We start from the raw sequence: 19,799 nt of genomic DNA, 5'->3' as shown, positions 1-19,799 counted from the left end.
CTTCATCTGCTCCCCTGTGCTCTGATCAGATATGTCCCTCTCCCGGAGCTGCAGATTCAATGCCATCCTTTGAAATAAATTATTCTGGGGGGAAGGGCAGGTGTCCACGTAGTAGCTGGGATTGGGGCCAGCCCCTCAGATTGCAGAAGCTTTTTATGAAGAAATTTAAAGAAAATTTAAAACTGCATTTGTGAGAGAAAAAAACAAATGGGAAAATTGCACCAACGAAAGGTTTATCATGACTACAGTGTAGCTGCTTGTTCTTTGGGCGTAGTAAGGGCTGTTCTGGAAGAATATCATTGGGGAACATTTTTTAAAAAATCATTTTATTGGGTATTCGTACAGCTATTATCAGAGTACATACATGCATCCATTGTGTCAAGCACATTTGTATATTTGTTGCCATCATCATTCTCAAAACATTTTCTTTCTACTTGAGCCCTTGGTATCAGCTCTGCATTTTCCCCTCCCTCTCCCCACCCCCCATGATCCCTTGAAAATTTAAAAATTATAATTTTTCATGTCTTTCACTGACCAATGTCTCCCTTTACCCACTTTTCTGATGTCCATTGCCCTGTGATGGAGTTATATGTAGATCATTATGATCAGTTCCCCCTACCTCCCCCCACTTTCCCCCTATTCTCCCCGTATCGTTACTCTCATTATTGGTCCTGAGGGGTTTATTATCTGTCCTGGATTCCCTGTGTTTCCAGTTCTTATCTGTACCCATGTACATGCTCTGGTGTAGCCGGATTTGTAAAATAGAATTGGGATCATGATAGTGTAGGTGGGGAGGAAGCATTAAAGAACTAAAGGAAGTTGTATGTTTCATCAGTGCTATACCACATCCAGACTGGTTCATCTCTTCCTTCTAACCCTTCTGTAAGGGAATGTCCAATTGCCTACAGATGGGCTCTGGGTCTCCACTCTGCACTCACGCTCATTCAAATTGATATGATTTTTTGTTCTGGGTCTTTGATGCCTGATACCTGATCCTATCAACACCTCATGATCACACAGGCTGGTGTGCTTCTTCCATGTGAATTTTGTTGCTTCCCAGCTAGATGGCCACTTAAAAGCTTAAAAGTTTTAAGCCTTTAAGACCCCAGATGCTGTATCTTTTGATAGCCTGACTCCATCAGCTTTCTTCACCGCATTTGCTTATGCACACATTTTGTCTTGAGCGATCATATTGGGAAGGTGGGTATCACAGAATGCCAGGGTATTAGAACAAAGTGTTCTTGCATTGAGAGAATACTTGAGTAGATGTCCGTCTGCTACCTTAATACTTAACATATAAATATATGTACATAAAGCTATTCCCCTATCGTTATATATAAATATATCTACATATATACATGCCTATATTTAGACCTCTATAAATGTCCTTTGCCTCTTAGTTCTTTCCCCTGTTTCCTTTTACTTTCCTCTTGTCCCACTATCATGTTCGGCCTTCATTTGGGTTTCAGTAACTCCTCTCAGCTACATTTCCCTTGATCAAGCCCCACCAGGTATCATGTGCCCTCCTTTCCATCTATTTTAGATAACTTGTTGGTCCCTGGTCCCTGGTTGGTTGACACCCGCCTCCATTCCCCTGCCTCCCTTTCTCCTGTGTCCCCCTACCACCACCCCCAGAACCAGCGGTCCCGTTGTTTTCCCCTCCAGATTGGTTATCCCACCTAGCTTGTCTAGATAGACATACAGAGACAATAATAAGCACAAAAACAAAACAGAGCAAAACAAGACAACAAAATAACACAAAACAACAACAACAAAAGAAAAGCCTATAAATAAGTCCAGGTCTGTTTGTTGATCATTGGGGAACTTTACCTCATTCGTTTTATAGCTCTGAACTTGTCTCTTCCTTTTGTTCCTCAAACTCAATGAGCATTGAAAAGGAGCATAAATGGAGTCCCCCAAGAATGCCCAAACTACCATTTTGTTGTGTAAATAAGAGCAAAGAGTTTTTGAAAGATGGGTTAGAGAAACAGAAACCCATCACTTTCAGAAGGGTATACACCTCAATGAAGAATATATGAAGAAATAATAGCTTCACATTTTGATATTTTTGTTTAATAAAGGGCTCTTTGATTTTTTGTAGCAATACTTTTTGACTTAACCTGGTGTATTTGACCTAAATGGGGAAACATCATTTTTAAAAGATGGGCCAGTATGGAATAGTATTTGCAATAGCTTATATCTTGTAAGGGTATTGTTCAATACCCAGCATGGAATTCCTAGAAAACTTGGATGAGACCTTTTTGGTGAAAGTTAACCAAGCATCTGTAATGTAATACCCAATGCCATTCTTACCTAATAAGTTTCCACTCCACTCAAAAGTACTTTTCAATTACTTATGTGGACTTTTTACCTATAGAACCCCAAGAAGAACAGAATTTTCCAGTGGCAAAATATCAGATTGCAAGGGGGGCTCACCCAGCTCTCCTTCCCACTCTCAGAGGAGCCCATTCTAGGTCCTTACAAGGTCATTGTACAAAAGAATCTGGAAAAAAAAATAGAGCACCCCTTCGAGGTAATAGAATATGGTAAGTATTCTGCATGTACAAATAATGAGTGATATCACAGTAATTATAATTGAATATTTTCACATAGAGATGACCAGAAAGTTTAAGTTCCAATATTAAAAATGAACAAGACTTGTCGTTTGCCTAAATATTTGCTAAGCAATTTTCATGCACTATCTCATGTATTTCTTACTGCAGTCCTTTGAAGCAGAATGAGAATTTATAAGTTCCATTAAATTGCCGCTCTCCTGTCCTCCCATACCATTTCATAAAAACTAAGCAAATATTATTTTCCCATCTATCTTACATCTCTTGTAGAAATCAATAAGCTGTAAATGAAACAAGATTTTCAAAGGTGATACCGTTTGGTGACTTTAAGTATGATTACATTTAACCTCAGTTTACTAATGAGCAAATCAATTCTAGAAAAGTTAGCTAACTTGCCAAAATCTCACAGCAATAGGAAACAAGAAATATTTGAATAGGTCCTTTAGACCCTATTCAAACACAAATTGTTAATTGTGAACTATCCACATTTCTGTTGATTTATAACAGAAGGAACTTCTTCCTGAAATTATCTAATATATGCCTGTTGCATCTATCAGCACTACTCCAATTATAGTAATAGGCACATTGAAATCATTAGCTATCAGTTATGTGCAGATTCTAATGTCAATTAAATATTTTAAGCTATGGTTGAAGAGTCCTATCACAAAAACATGATTCCTCAAATTCATTAGAACAAAAAACATTATGAAATACAAATTTATAGTGGGAATAACACCTTAAACAAAGGTGGAAGAAACTAGTCCAGCAGGGACAATTGATAGACCAGAGAAAAGTTATTAACCAATTCTCTTAAACCATTAGCAAACCAGAACCAAAGCAGATGCTAAGTAACCAAGTCTGATTTACGGATCCCCGTGTATCCGAATAGTACTATGATGCCTAAGGATTTTTTTTACATCTTTTTTGTTGTTTGGGTTTGTTTTTAATCATCTTATTAGGGGCTTATACAACTCTTATCACAATCCATACATACATCATTTGTGTCAAGCACATTTGTACATTCATTGCCCTCCTCATTCTCAAAGCATCCACTCTCCACCCAAGCCCCTCCCCGCATCAGCTCCTCATTTTTCCCCTCCCTCCCCGCTGCCCCCACTCTCATGAACCCTTGATAATTTACAAATTATTATTTTGTCATATCTTGCACTGTCAGACGTCTCCCTTCACCCACTTTTCTGTTGTTTCTCCCCCAGGGAGGAGGTCACATGTAGATCCTTGTAATCGGTTCCCCCTTTGCAACCCACCCTCCTTCCACCCTCCCATATTGCCACTCTCACCACTGGTCCTGAAGGGATCATTCACCCTGGATTCCCCGTGTTTCCAGTTCCTTTCTGTATGGTTTTTTTTTTTCTTTTGTTTTTTGAAGTAGTTCTCCAGTAGTTTTTTGTTGTTGTTGTTCTGTTTTTCTAAGTAGTTCTCCTTGAATACCTTTGGGTGGACTCAAACATTGAACTCTCTAATTATCAATTATATCGACAATTTATACTACCTAGGGACTCCCAATCATTGCTGGGTATGAATAAATTACAGTTTGTAAGGACCATGGGAAAGAAGCTAGGCACCTTCAGAGAAAACAATAAAGAGAAGATGATGGAAGGATCCACGGAAAGCTGTTATTTATGCATAGTTACCACTTCCCTAGATCCAGAACCAAGTCAATGATGGGCATGGAACCCGTTCAGCATAAGTGCTGGAAGTCAGGTGGGGAAGAAACAAAACAAGCGAATAACCACAACAAAAAATGGATGCTGAGAGAGAACCTGTTGGTTTCTCTCTGATGCTCTTAAGAGACTAATGGTACTCCTTCTCTTTAGCAATTTGTAGGAGAATCTGGAAAATGTAGGATCACCTAAACCAAGTTGACATAATACAAACTACCATGGTAACGAATGACATCTACTTGGTCAATAGTGTCCCTGATGTTTTTTGTGGCAATTGAAATCATTTCATGTGACTCTATTTTAGAAAATTATAATACTTTCAAAAGCCTCATCTCTTATTCACTTTTGTTGTCAACAGTTTTGCCCAGATTTGAGGTTCAAGTGAAATTACCTAACACAATTCGTTTCCTAGATGAAGAATTTGAAGTATCTGTCTGTGGCCAGTAAGTTGCATCCCCGACTCCTCCCGCCAAATAATTTCTGTTTCCCTATTCTGTTTCAGAAGATTCATCTCAAATGACAGTTATTTGACTTTAAAGTACTTAAAATAACTTCCCAACTTGCCTGAGGCTATGCTAGCAAGCAGAAGTGTTAGCCTATGACACTTCTATTTTTCCCCTTTTGCTGTTGATTCTTATTCATAGAGATCTCATGAGTGTCCCTGTAGTTGAATTGTGCTCTGTAAGAATTGTTTGCTTTAATTTTTATTGTGAATTGGGTGAAGTCTTACAGAAAAGATAATTTCCATTTCAATGATTTGTGCACATTTTGTTTCATCTTATTAATTGCAATTCCCACCATGTAACATCTCCTCTTCCTTGTTTCTTGTTTCCATTCCTCCTTCTTTCCTCACCCTTCTGAACTGTCCACTTGGGCAAACTGTCCACTTTTGGTCTTAAATTGTTGATCTTTCTAAGGTGTGCATATCTCACTAGTGTTATGATAAGCCTGTGTAATGCTTGGCTGAAATTGAACCACGGGTGAGTTAGTTTGCAAACCTGAGGTGACTAAAGGGCTTCCAGTAGTCTCTATCTGCCCAGTAGACCTGGAGACCTGGTCTTCTTAGAATATAATTTATAGTTTTGTTCCATATTTTTCTCCTACCGTAACCAAGACCTCCTCGTGTGATCTATTTCAGAGTGTTGATAGTGGTTGCTGGGCAACAGCTAGTTTTTCTTGTGTCCTGGTCAAGGAAAATAATGTTCATGTGGTGTCTTAGTCCATTTTACTAGTTGTTTACTGGTTTATTTAATTTTCAACACTCTTTTTCCTTTTGGACAGGAAGAGGTCAATAGTTGCAACATAGATGAACCTAGCCATTAGTCATCAAAATAGAATGCAGAGTGTTGTCTCTGTGGACTATGTTATGCCAATATGGTCCTAAGCCACCAAGCCCAGGAACTCATTCCCTCAAGGTTTTTTATGATGTCTAAGAAATTTCATATTTTTGCCCCCTGCGTACTCTACCACATTCATAGCTCTATGTGTAGCAAAGTTACAGATATCCTCTGTCAACCCCATATGTATTTCTCAATATACTCCCACTACCCCTCCCATATCCATTCAGCTTGTATGCCTATTCTTGCATCTACCTCTAGAACATTGTTAGGATGGAATTGTATATAAAACCCGATTTCTCTCTGGTTCCTTTAACTCTTGCACTTCTCCCAGTGTCTTCTTTAGCATCCATCATTTTTGGCTGACCACCTACTTCCTGTTTATTGCTTTCCCCTTCACCGAAGGTAACCCCTGTCTACTTTCTACTCAGTTACGTCCCCTTTCTTTCCCTCTACTCCCTGTGAACCATCAAAGAACGCTTCTTTTAGTGTGAGAACCTGTTTAAAACTATTCATAATAGTGGTCTCATGCAACGTTTGTCCTTTTGTGCTCGACCATGTCACATACGATCATGAGCTTTTCTAGATCTATTTGGTGGCTTCTTTGATGAAGTGGTTCTTCGTGTGTTCAAGGTTCCCCCTGTGGTTTGTGGAAGATGACACATACAAAGAAAAACATACTCTATGTACTTGCACAGCTCAGCTCATCAAAACAGTGACAGTGTCCTACTAAATGCCCCACATGGGTGGGTCTTTCTTTTTTACTTTTACTGCCCATCCTCAGACTTACTTCCCTCCTCCTTCCTTCCCCAAGTCCAGTCCTAAGCCCTAGCCCATCATAGCCATCAAAGCCTTTTCCTTCGGTGTAAAAGCATTATTTTTCCTTTATAATAATGGTGTCATAAAATATTTGCCAAGAATTTCACTGTAAAGTAGTATCTCATTGTCTTCTTAATTTGTATTTATCTTAAGCCTAATGAACATGAGAGCATTTCTTCGTATAATTATTGGCCACCTGATGTCATCTTAGGAAATTGTCTATTCAAGCCTTGGGTTCATTTTTTGACTGGGTTACATGTATTTTTTTCCCATTAAAGTATTGTAGTTTTCTATAGATTTTCAAAATTAGCCCTTTATCTTATATATCATTGCCAAATATTTTCCAAATCTATGAGTTCTCGTTGACTCTTTTGTTGAATTCTTTTCATGCACATAAATGGCGCATTGTTAGAAGGTCCTGGTCCTCTATTTTCTTTTCTGTAACATGAGTGTTTTCATTGTTCGGTGATGTGCATTGTATTAAGAACCTTGCGTTTGTCCCTATTTTTTCATTGATGTTCCTTATGTTCCAGAGTTTATATTTAGGTCTTTAATCTAACTTGAGTTTGATTTTGTACATAGTATGAGTTGGTTACGGGTCCTATTTCATTCTTTTACCGATGGATATTCAATTTTCCCAGTATGTTTTACTAAAAAGGCATCTTCTTTCCCACTTAAAATATTTTAGGCCTTTGTCAAAATCAGGTGTCTGCAGATGTTTGGTTATATTTTTAGTTTCTCTGTTCTAATCCATGGGTCTACATATCTATCGTTGTACCAACACCAAGCTATTTTGATTACTGAGGCTGCAGAATAGGCTTTAAATTGGGGAGTGAAAGGCCTCCTACTTGTTTGTTTTTATAATAGTGTTTTGCTTATCCTTGATGTATTTCCTTTCCATATAAAGTTAGTGATTATTTTTCCCATTTCTTTGAAGAATAGTGCTGCGATTTATACTGGAAATTGCATTGAATTTATGGAGTGCTTTTGGTAATATTGACATTTTCTGTATATTAAGTCTTCTTATTCATGAGCATGGAGCATTCCTCCATTTGAATAAGTCTATTTTGGTTTCTTGTAGAGTGTTTTCTGTGTAGTAGTCTTTTGTTTCTCTGTTAAGATTTATTCCTAAGTATTTTACTTCTTGGTTGGTTATTATAAATGGTATTGTTGTTCTATTTATCTTTGGGGGCTTCTTTTCTTTCAAATACAAGAATCTAATTGATTTTCATATGTTGATCTTATAGCCTGCTACGTTGACAATTTTTTTAATTAGTTGCAGAAAAATTTTTATTGAATCTTTGGGGTTTTCTCCATATAAGATTCTGCCATCTGCAAATAAAGACAGCTTTTTTCTGTGCCAGTGGATATGCATTTAATATCTTTTTTTATGTCACATAGTTCTAGCTAAAACTTACAGGACTATATTCAATAAGAAAAAATGATGCTAATTAGCAATCTTGTCTGATTCCCATTCTAAAGAGAAAAGTTTTTAAATTCACTCCATTAAGTGAAATGCTAGTCACTGATTTTGCTTTATTATGTTGAGGAATTTCCCTTCTGTTCCTATTTTATTAAGTATTTTTAACAAGAATAGATGTGAGTTTTGCCAAATGCCTTTTCTGCATTTATTGATACAGTCATATGGTCCTTTTCCTTTATTTTGTTTATGTAATGGATAATATTAATTATTTTTCTAATATTGGACCATCTTTGTATATCTGGTATGAATCACATTTGATCATGATTATTAATTTTTAAATGTTTTATTGAATTCGGTTGGTTAGATTTTTGTTGAAAATTGTGATGTCTATATTCATTGGGGATATTGGTCTATAATTTTCAATTAAAATTCTGGTGATGTCTTTGCCTGGGTTAGGCATTAGGGTTATACTGGCTTCATAAAATGAGTTTAGTAATATATTATCCTTCTCTGTATTCTGAAATAGTTTATGTAGGATTGGTGTTAACATGTCTCTAAAACTTGCTAGAATTACTCAATAAAACAATCTGGCCCAGACTTTTTGATGGTGAGAGTTTTCTGTTTTGTTTTTATTGTAACAGTCTTATTGACCTATAATTAACATATCGTGCAGTTCAATAGTTTTAGAATATTAAAAAGGGATGTGGAATCATCACTACAATCGATTTTAGAATATTTATTTCTTCCTTGTACTCATTATTTATTTGCTCACAACGTCCATCCCACCTCCCCTGACATAAGCCCAAGAAACTATTCATACACTTACTGTATCTATAGATTTACCTATCCTGAGTTTTCCATAGAGAAAAACATACAAAACCAAAAAGAAAACCCAGTAACAAAAATAAGACATAGGAAAAGCTCAGATGAAAAATGAGAGAAAATAATAAAAACTATAACAAATGTTAAATGGACCAACAATGATAAGGTATTACATTTTCCTTGAACTACATCTGTATTTATCCACTTTACAATGCACTCAGTCTGACAGCAAGGCTCTCCACATCCCTGGCCAAGGGTCAGAGGGGATTCACTGGAAGCTTAATCCAAGTGGGGGCCCTGCAAATGGATGATGAGCTTTCACTGTCATTCATAGTCTTCTGAAAACTGGGTGCTCAGAATTTAAGCTCTAATACCATTCCTACCTCTGGCCTTGGACTTTATTATTTACAGTTTATAAAGATTTCTTGTCTGTGGATTTTAATTATAGGAATTATCTTAGAAAATCTATGATTTCCCCCTTCATATGGGTGGTGGTATACAGATATGTTAGAATGAGGCAATTAGCAGTGTTGGCTCTACTGTGTAAACCAAGACAGGCTAATCTTTGTACTTATGTCACAAGGAAAGTTTTATTTTCCAAATGTAATAAAAGTAGTCAGAATTACCAAGATTGGGAATATTTCTTCTAAGTGGTAAACATGAAATATTTGTAAACTATAGAAATCTATAAATAAACTCAAAAATTCATTCAGAAGGGCTGTTTAAGTAAGACATTCCATTTTACTAAGAGAATTATAAAATACAAATCTGCCTCATGTGCTTAACAAGGAAAATATACACTGTTTGATATATACTAGTATTGACATCAGATAACTAAGTGATCCTGAAGGCTATAATATGAACACTATCCCACTTCTCCTTTGTTTATGCTGCTGACTGAGAATGAAAGAAACAAATGGAAGAATTCGTCACAGGATTCCTTGTGACAATTTGTAGAGTCCACAGCCTCTTTTCTGGTGTCAAAGATAAGATTCTCTAATGTGGAATCAGAATTAATTTGCTGCTCTGCTGGCCATAGTATGAATATTGCCACAAACCTTTGAGGGCAGGTATTTCATAATGAGGTTGCAAATGGCAGTTCTTGTCCTCTTGGTGCTTTGGAAAGAGCCAAGAATGTGAAAGTTCCCATCAGCCAGAACAACTGTGTCTGTGTCACATTCTCTGTGGTGATTTGGTTTTTCCATCATTTGCCAGTGATTGGTCCGATTGCCCTCAAGAGGCCGTCTCCCTTTGAAGGCTTAACCTGTATGATTTCGAAAGACCCTGGGAAGAAGTTGTCCAGTTTGAGAAGAACAAGGGCGACCTCCTCTGGCCAAAGAGCAATCGCTGGGCACCTGCCGTAGATTTCCAATAGTCAAGAGTTCAGTGTTAGTCTGTCTCAAGCAAGAGCCAAAGGCAGGAAATAAATACTGTCCCTTTCAAAATTCTTGTTGAGAGATTGGCTCCAGAGTCCTCCAGGAGGGCTGGGCAACAATCAATACAATAAACATGAAGGGGTGAGAAGATACATTCCAGACACTGCGCCACACGAGTAGAATGAGGGAGAAGTACTAATGTCCTCTGTGGTGCAAGTTAAGGGGGAATGTGGGATCTATGTGCATATATTCATAGGTTAAGTATTAAGGTAGCAGATGGACATTGGGCCTCTACTCAAGTCCTCCCTCAATGCAAGAATACTTTGTTCTATTAACTTTGCGTTCTGTGATGCTCACTTTCCCTACACAACCGCTGAAGACAAAGCGGGTGAATAAGCAAAGGTGGTGAAAGCTGATGGTGCCCGCCTATCAAATGATATAGCATCTGGGGTCTTAAAAGCTTGAAGGTAAACAAGTGGCCATCTAGCTCAGAAGCAACAAAGCCCACATGGAAGAAGTACACCAGCCTGTGTGATCACGAGGTGCCGAAGGGATCAGTTATCTGGCATCAAAGAACAAAAAATCAAATCATTGTGAATGAGGGGAATTGTGGATTGGAGACCCAAAACCCATCTGTAGGCAACTGGACATCCCCTTACAGAAAGGTCTTGGGGAGAAGACCAGCCAGTCAGGGTGCAGTGAAGCAGTGATGAAACATACAATTTCCCTCTAGTTCTTAAATGCTTCCTCCCACCACTATCATGATCCCAATTCTATCTTACAAATCTGGCTACACCATAGGATGTACACTGGTACAGATAAGAACTGGAAACACAGGGAATCCAAGACAGATGAACCCCTCAGGACCAATAATGAGAGTAGCGATACCAGGAGGGTAAGGGGAAGGTGGGGTAGAAAGGGGGAACGGATCACAAGGATCTACATATAACCCCCTCCCTGGGGGACGGGCAACAGAAAAGTGGGTGGAGGGAGGCATCAAACAGTGTAAGACAAAATAGCAATAATTTATAAATTATCAAGGGTTCATGAGGGAGGGGGGCAGGAAGGGCGAGGAAAAAAGGAGGAACTGATACCAAGGGCTCAAGTAGAGAGAAAATATTTTGAGAATGATAATGGCAACAAATGTACAAATGAGCTTGACACAATGGATGTGTATCTGGATTGTAATAAGAGGTGTACAAGCCCCCCAAAAATGATTTAAAAAGGAAAAAAAGGAGGAACTGATAACAAGGGTTCAGTGGAAAGTAAATGTCTAGAAAAGAATGATGGCAATATATGTATAAATATGCGTGGTACAATTGATGTATGGATTGTTATGAGTTGTAAGAGCTCCCAATAATATCTTTTAATAAAGAAATAAAAAAGGGCAAATGTGGGGACAAGGTGTCAACTCACCCTTGCCCTTCTTCTCTGCTGAACGCCGCACATCCTTCTGGGGCTGCACGGAGTCTGTGGCTTTTTAGGAAGTTCTTTGTGGTGACCCCTCCCTCTGAAACACCGAGATAAACTTGTTAAAGGTTCTTCTACTCAGGTTCTTGAGCCTCCTCCATTTTTTCAAAAGTCTTCTTTGAAAAGGATTTCACACAGCCTTCAATTATGTGGCCATAATTAGACTGAACTCCTTTGGCTATTTTTAATTTGAATTGTCTTTTCTTGTTGAACGGTTGACCTTATCTATCCATTTTAGCGATTAATCCTTAGTCTGATAGGTCATTGCTCCAACATTTTTCTGTCTGGGAGTTCTCTATTTACTCCTGTCGTCCAATCTTTTGATGCACACAACTGTCTGATTTTTATGGGGTCCCAGTCATTTAGCTAATCTTCTGGGATTTGAATGTTTTTCATGTTGGTCGTATCTTATGCCATATATGAAGGCCTCCAAGTTTGCTGCTATTTTTTCATTGATGATCCACGTTTTACATTTATGTCTTTAATTTCTTGAGTTTGTTTTTTATATGATGTGAGATACAGGTCCTATTACCAGCACCATTTGTCAAAAAGACTATCTCTTTCCCCATTTGATGCATTTTGGAACTTTGTCAAGGATAAGCTACCTGTTGATGGATAGATTTACTTCTGGGCTCTCAATTATGTTTCCCCGGTCTATATGTCTATCACAGGACCCTTGTTCTAGTTTTGTCTTTATAGATTCATCTTTCAGTATGTAGCAGAGAATCTTCCCCACCCTCAAAGAGAGAAACTCTCTCTTGCTTTTGAAAACAAACAACAAACACGTTTTCATTTCACGAGGCTTGATGTTGAACGTTTTTCCACTAGAGAGAAATATTTTGGCTCATATTTTAAAATAAGTTTCAGCAAAGTGATTAAACTTGTTGAAAAATTTATTACTTGTCAGAAATTATAGGGACTTGAGGGGGTGGGGAAGAAGCATGAGAACATGAACCTTGGGGAGCTGAGGACAAACCTCACCTACTCCACAGTTTGAACTATGGCATTAGGTTCAAGATTGGAATGGGCAGTTCCACTTCCAGAGATTCTAAACAAAAATCTAAGCAGAGATCCTATAATCTGTATCTCAGCATGTATCCCAAATAATTGCAATGTAGGGGCCCGTTAAAAAGGAGGGGTTGTGCATTTTTATTTAAAGAACACAGGCTAAGATCAACTTTGTGTCATTTTCTTCCACCAAATGTTTAACAAATCACACTGATTCATTACAATACTGTTCATATGCAGCATTTGTTTCTATTTTTGCTTGTCTATCTAACTTTTCATTTATTTTCTTTTAAAAAAATACGAGTTGTAAGATAGATGAACCTGAAGATACTATGCTGAGTGAAATAAATCAATGAGACCTTAATTATAAGCTTTCCAAACAAGCAAATACATTAAGTTTGAGAGGACTTAAAAAATGCACTTTATATATCCTAATATAATTCTTAGGTTGAATAAGATGAATATATTCACGGATTAAATAAGGTGAAGAAAAGCCTGGGTAATTTATGTTAAATATCCGGTGTTTTATGGTGACTTTTTTGTTATAGATACACATATGGAAAGCCTGTCCCTGGTCTGGTGACTATCAATGTATGCAGAAGAGATTCGCAATACTATTCGCCCTGTCCAGGTACACATTCAAGAGTTATCTGCGATGAATTCAGTCAGCAGGTATGTGGAAACTACTCTCCCCAGCACAGTAGTCCATCACTTTGTTAGCACACTGAATGTAAGATTGTCTGGCAGTGTTAGGGCCCCCCTTGAGAGTTGCTGTTGTTCTCCAGTGGTTTTGAGTATTGGGATGAGGATGGAGCATAAATTATAGTAAAATTTATTTGGCCAATTTTGTGATTTCCTTGTAGCACTAATAAACACTCCAGGTGTAGTTAAACAAAAAAAGGGCGTGTCTCAGGTTGACTTTTGTCAAACAGACCAAACAAAAACCAAACCCAATGCCATTGAATTGATTCCAACTCGTAGTGACCAGAGAAGACAAAGAGGAACTTCCCCTGTGGGTTTCCAACACCATAGAAATCCTTCTTTCTCCCATTGAGCAGCTAGTGGTTTTGAACTTCTGACTTTATAGCTAGCAGCTTAACACATAAGTCACTATACCCCCAGGAATCCTTCTGTCAAGCAGACAGTCGAAGAAATATATGTTCTGTGCTAAGAATTTGCCTCATAGGAAAATCTAAAAGGCATAGATCAAGAAGAAGATTAAAAAAATATTAAATCATCAGTGAGTTGAGGAGGAATATATAAAAGGACAATAGACTGAAGGCTCCAATTACACAAATAAAGATGTGCAATAAGAAAAAAATAATTAACGGAATCAGGTGAAAGCAGAAAATGCAAAAGTAGAAAAATAGAATGATTGCATAAAGCAGAATGCTTAAAAGAAAGCAAGTTGAAGACGGTCCGAAAAGTTTGTGTAAAAATGGAATTAAAAGATAATGGATCTGAAGTCTTAAAGACCTGAAGATAAACAAGCAACCATCTAGCTGAGAAACAACAAAACCCACATGGAAGAAACACACTAGGCTGTCCCAACTTGATTGCTCAGGACAAGGTGGGTGCATAAACAAAAGTGGTGAAGTAAGCTGATAGTGCCCGACTGTCAAATGATATAGTGTCTGGGGTCTTAAAGGCTTGATGATAAGCAGGCGGCCATCTAGCTAAGAAACAACAAAACCCACATGGAAAAAGCACACCAGCCTACCCCGACATGAATGCTGAAGACAAAGCGGGTGCATAGGCAAATTCGGTGAAGAAAGCTGACGGTGCCCAGCTGTCAAAAGATATGGCATCTGGGGTCTTATAGGCTGGAGGATAAACAAGGGGCCATCTAACTGAGAATCAACAAAGCCCACATGGAAGAAGTAGACCAGCCTGTGAGATCACAAGGCGTTGAAGGGATCAGGTATCAAAGACAAAAAAAAAAAATCATAGCATTGTGAATGAGGGGGAGTGCGGAGTGGGGACCCAGGGCCCCAACTGTAGGAAATTGGACATCCCCTTGCAGAAGGGCTGCGGGGAGGAGACAAGCCAGTCAGGGTGCAGTGTAGCAATGATGAAATATACAATTTTCCTCTAGTTTTTGAATGCTTCCTTCCACCCACTACCATGATCCCAATTCTACTTTACATATCCGGCTGGACCGGGGGATGTACACTGGTACAGATAAGAACTGGAAATACAGGGAATTCAGGACAGATGAACCCCTCAGGACCAGTGGTGAGAGTTGCGACATTGGGAGGGTGGAGGGAAGATGAGGGAGAAAGGGGGAATAGATTACAACCTCCTCCCTGGGGGACAGACAGCGGAGAAGTGGGTGAGGGGAGACGTTGGATGGTGTAAGACATGACAAAATAATAATAATTTATAAATTATCAAGGGTTCAGGAGGAAGAAGGGAGAAGGGAGGGAGGGGGAAAATGAGGAGCTGATACCAAGGGCTCAAGTAGAAAGCAGGTGTTTTGAGAATGATGATGGCAACATATATACAAATGTGCTTGACACAATTGATGTATGTATGGATTGTGATAAGAGTTGTATGAGACCCTAATAAAATGATACCCAAAAAAGGTAATGGAATTGATTAATGAAGAAAATTCATATAATAATTGAACTTGGGAAGGATAAGCACCAAAACAGTGACTAGAGCGTTTGCTGAGTTTCCTTCTATGAACCATGAACAATTTTTCTGCCCCCGATTTCTGACTTTCTGATTGTGATTCAGGGGATTTTTTTTTAACCTTTTGTGTTAGTCTGGGTATTTTAGAGAAACAAATCCACAGAAACTCATGTATAAGAGAGTTTTATAAAAAGGTTAAGTGCACATCAAGAAAACATCCCAACCCAGTGCTGCCCAAGCCTACAAGTCCAACATTAACCCATATGTCTGCCACCAATCCACAAAGTCCTCCTCTATCTCACAAAACACACACTATGACGCCAACTGCAGGAGGAAAGCCGAAGCAGTGAACATGTAAGCATCTCAGCACTGGCAGGGGTCTCCACAAGGCTGTTCCAGCACCCAGGGCTGCATCAAGGTAGATCCATGCGTCCTCTCCTTGGGGATGTCTTGCAGGAAGTGAGCCTTGCAAGCTGAAGCAGGGAACTGGCTAAGGCAGCTGCACCCTGGTCCAACCATCACAAAGCAAGAGACCCAAGAACTAGAAAGGCGAGGCTCACGAAGCCCTTTAGCCGTCTGCCCTTCAGTTAACCCCACATGTGTTTATCAGCCAGGCTGGCATAATAAGCTTTAACTATCTCACCTTTCTTTCTTTGCAGGCAGATAGTAAAGGCTGTTTCACAAAACTTATAAAAACGAAAAATTTTCACCTGGGATTGAAAGGGCTAGAGATGGCATTACAAGTGGAAGGCACAATCAAAGAGGAGGGAACAGGTTTGTATTGTTCCTAAATGCTTATTAATTTCATATAGTTATTACATTTTTATTCTATGAAAATTTTGTTGGGGATTATGAAAATGGTATGTATAGTTGTTACCCTCAAAGAGTTAAAAATGTAAAAATGAAATTACATTATGGAACTTCAAAAAGTTTGTGGAAATTTTTCATATCTTTTAGTTCTATTTCCTGTGAAGTTCTTGAAGGCCCTCCCACCCCATGTATGTACAAATAATCATCATAAAATTTTCACAAGAAAAGGGCAAATTAAGGGTCAAACAAATATGAAGGGAAAAGATAGAGTCAGAAAAAAAGCTTTGGAGATAAATTAACCTTTGAGCTCATTTCTATAGAATGGGTAATATTTTGCAAGATAATGATGTCTGGGGAAAGGATGAAGAACCAAGAACAAATGTATTCAATTTTGGAATAGTCTGCGATGTACCTTCATGCTTGGTTGCTGAGAAAAGTTAATCACATAAAGGAGGCTAGTCTTTATTCTAAAGATATTTGGATAGCTTCAGATATATATGAGGAATGGAATGACCTAAACAAAATGACATAATTGTAATAATTATAATTGTAATGATAATTCTAGAAGCCCTGAGTGCAAGGTAAAAGAAAAAAAATGATATATCCGCTGATAACTGGACCAATTCAGATGAAAAATCCAAACACCCTGTATTAGGATAACTATAAATACATGCAAATGAGAAATAAAATTTGTTGCTATCTTGAAGGTAAAAGCAATTGATCTTGTTAAAATATTTGATAGGTAAGGAAAATGTACAAAGAAGTAAAAAATGACCCTAATTATTCCAAATTTGGGCCATGGAAACTAGAAATACCATTAACCAAAATAAAGAGTGCTTGAAAAATTACAATCTTTCTAAGAATAGGTCAAATATAATTAATAACAATCTGGCATATCAAAGTAAATGAGGATTCATAGTCCAGCTGATATTTTAAAGAAAGGGAAAATAAAATCTGAATTAGAGATTTAAATTTTGGAGTCCTTCAAATTGTGTTCATGTCTACCTGTGATCACAGTGAATGCTACTGAAAATAAGCTCATCTTTCATTTCTAAATTTAAACTAGAGATAGGAAAAAGAGGGGTACTACAACAGACACTATTACCCTCAGGAAAGAGACAGTATTTTTTAAAGTCAGCATAATACAATTTGAATTCCTACAGATAAAGGAAAACTGAGATTGAACAATTTTTTTAGAAGTCACTAGAAGGAAGAATTTCTCTGAGAGTTCATATATGATGAAGCCTGAGAAAAGACTATTAAACTGGAATCGACTAAGATTATTTAAAATTTGATAGAGTAGTATTTTTAAAAATAATTTTATTGGGGGCTGTTACAGCTCATAACATGCCATACCATCAATTATTTCAAGCATATTTGTACATATGTTGACATCATAATTTTCTAAACATGTACTATCTATTTGAGCCCTTTTTTTCCCTTTCCCTCCCCCACCCCGCCACCCACCCTTGTGACCACTTAATAACATAAATTATTACTGTTTTCATGTCTTACCCCAAGCGCTATCTCCCTTCACCCACATCTCTGTTATACGTCCCCCTGGGGATAGTGAGGGGACGCAGAGTATGCATCGATCACTGTGATTGGTTCCCTTTTCCTTCCCTCATCCCCCCCACCCCCACCATCCCCAACCCTGGCTTCTCTCTACCTTCTTGGTATAGCTACTTCAAATCCTTCTCCTGAGAGGTTTATCTGACCTCGAGTCCATGTGTTGTGGACTCTAACTGTACCAGTGTACATGCTCTGGTCTAGCAGAACTGAAAAGCAGGACTGGGATCATGATAGTGGGGGGGTGAGGAAGCCTCAAAGACCCAGAGGGATATCGCATGTTTCATCAGTGCTATGCTGCGCCCTGGTTGACTCATCCCTTCCTGTGACTCTTCTGTGAGGGGATGTCCTATTGTCCACACATGGGTTTTGGGTCTCTGATCTGGCCCTCCTCATTCTCAACATATGTTTGCTTGTTTGTTTGTTTGTGGTCTTCTGGTGCCTCTGAAACTGATTCCGTCAACACCTCATGATCAAACAGGCTAGTGTGCTTCTTCCATGTGGGCTTGTTGCTTCTCTGCTAGATGGTTGTGTGTTTAACTTCAAACCTTTAAGACCTCAGACGCTATATCTTTTGATAGCCGGGCACCGTCAGCTTTCTTCACCACACTTTCTTATGCACCCATTATGTCTTCAGCAATCATGCTGGGAGGGTAAGCATCACAGAATATCAGGATTTTAGAACAAAGTGTTCTTGCGTTGAGGGAAGGCTTGAGCAGAGGCCCAAAGTCCATCCACTTCCTCTATGTATTGCCATATACATATAGGTACCTAGGCCTCTATAAAATAAATACCTCTGTGTTTACATAAGTGCACACCTATATTTATACCTGTATCCATAGCTCAGCTTCTTAGATCTTTTTTCTGTTTCCTTTTACCTTTCTCCTGTCCCACCATCATGCTTGCACTTCTTCTGCCTCTTAGTAATTCCTCTCAGCTAGATTGCTACTGCTCCAGTACCACTGGAATCTCTATGTCCTCCTTGTTTTTGCATTTAATTCCCCAGTTGTTCCCCTGTCTATGGTGTTGTTTGCCCACCCCCTCCTACCCTCAGGTCTCCCCAGAACCAGGAGTCCCATTGCTTTCTTCTTGTGCTCGCTTCCCATGCCTATCTTATATTAGTAGGCAAAACATCAATAACAGAGACAAAACAAAATATTGAATAAAAAGAGGAAAAGAAAAAAACCTAGCCAAAAAAGAAAAAAGCATGTGAATTCCAGGTCTGTTAGTTGACCTTTATGACTATCTCTCTGTCAGCCCTGGGGGGTTCCAGGAACTGCCCCAACTAGCCTGAAGTCTATTTGGGGATTTTGTGGCTTTGCTTTATTCCCATTGCTGGTCTGTTATGTTCCCTTCTTGGTTCACCCCACTGAGCGGGTGGTCAGAGCGGACACACTCCCTGCCTTGTGTGCCCATATTGAACTTTCACACAGTCTGCTCCAGCAAGGGGACATCATGTCTCAATCTGTTGTAGGCCCTACATCCTCGGCACCTCAGGGCTGTCAGGGAGTGTCAGTTTGGCTCTGATTGGGGCCTGCTGTGGAGACATAAACAATATCCTCCCCCTGGGTAGATTAGTGCCCTACTTCCCTAGTGCCATTGATAATCTTTGGTGGGGGGGTGTTCCCTCCTCTTTCTCCTCCCATTCCCTTTCCCCTCTTTATATTGGAATGGCATACACATTCTTGGGTTTGGTCTGTCTCACACCCAATTGCCTGTACCTCAGCCTGTAAAGTGTGAGGTAAGTGGCTTTTCTTCTATACCTACTGTGCTGATTATACTTACCTCAGTGGACTCATGTTGTACTTGATCTTTTGTGATTGGCTGACTTCGCTTTGCATAATTTCCTCCAACTCTTCCCATGAGACGATGTGCTTCATGAGATCATCAGTGCTTTTTTATTGATGCATAGCACTCCATTGTGTGCGTGTGCCAGAGTTTTCTTTTTAATCATTTTATTAGGGGCTCATACAACTCCCATCAAAATCTACACACATCAACTGTGTAAAGCATATTTGCACACCCATTGCCCTCCTCATCCCCCAAACACCTGCTCTCCACTTAAGCCCCTGGCACCAGGTCCCCCATTCCGCCACCCCTTGCCGCTCCCCCCTCCCTCACAAGCCCTTGACAACCTACAAACCATCACCCTGTCACATCTTGCCCTGTCCGACGTCTCCCCCCCACCCACTCCCCTGTTTCAGAGTTTTCTAATCCACTCATCTGTCGATGGAAATTTAGGTTGTTTCCAATTCTTCACAAATGTGGATTGCACC

General features: G+C 39.0%; 1 protein-coding gene across 1 annotated transcript in view; it reads left to right on the top strand.

Annotated features, from left to right (window-relative positions):
• LOC101654166 (pregnancy zone protein-like) overlaps positions 1-19,799 on the top strand; it is a 77,587-nt gene that overhangs the window by 7,052 nt on the left and 50,736 nt on the right. Inside the window, exons 6-9 of the mRNA XM_045290507.1 lie at positions 2,378-2,546; positions 4,614-4,698; positions 13,059-13,182; positions 15,804-15,918. Coding sequence (XP_045146442.1) covers positions 2,378-2,546; positions 4,614-4,698; positions 13,059-13,182; positions 15,804-15,918 — 493 coding nt within the window. The remainder of the gene's footprint in view (positions 1-2,377; positions 2,547-4,613; positions 4,699-13,058; positions 13,183-15,803; positions 15,919-19,799) is intronic.

Source organism: Echinops telfairi, unplaced genomic scaffold (assembly GCF_000313985.2).
Source record: "Echinops telfairi isolate 266 unplaced genomic scaffold, ASM31398v2 ScPeMD7_40;HRSCAF=151, whole genome shotgun sequence".
Lineage (NCBI taxonomy): Eukaryota > Metazoa > Chordata > Mammalia > Afrosoricida > Tenrecidae > Echinops > Echinops telfairi.
This window is presented reverse-complemented; position numbering and strand designations above follow the sequence as displayed.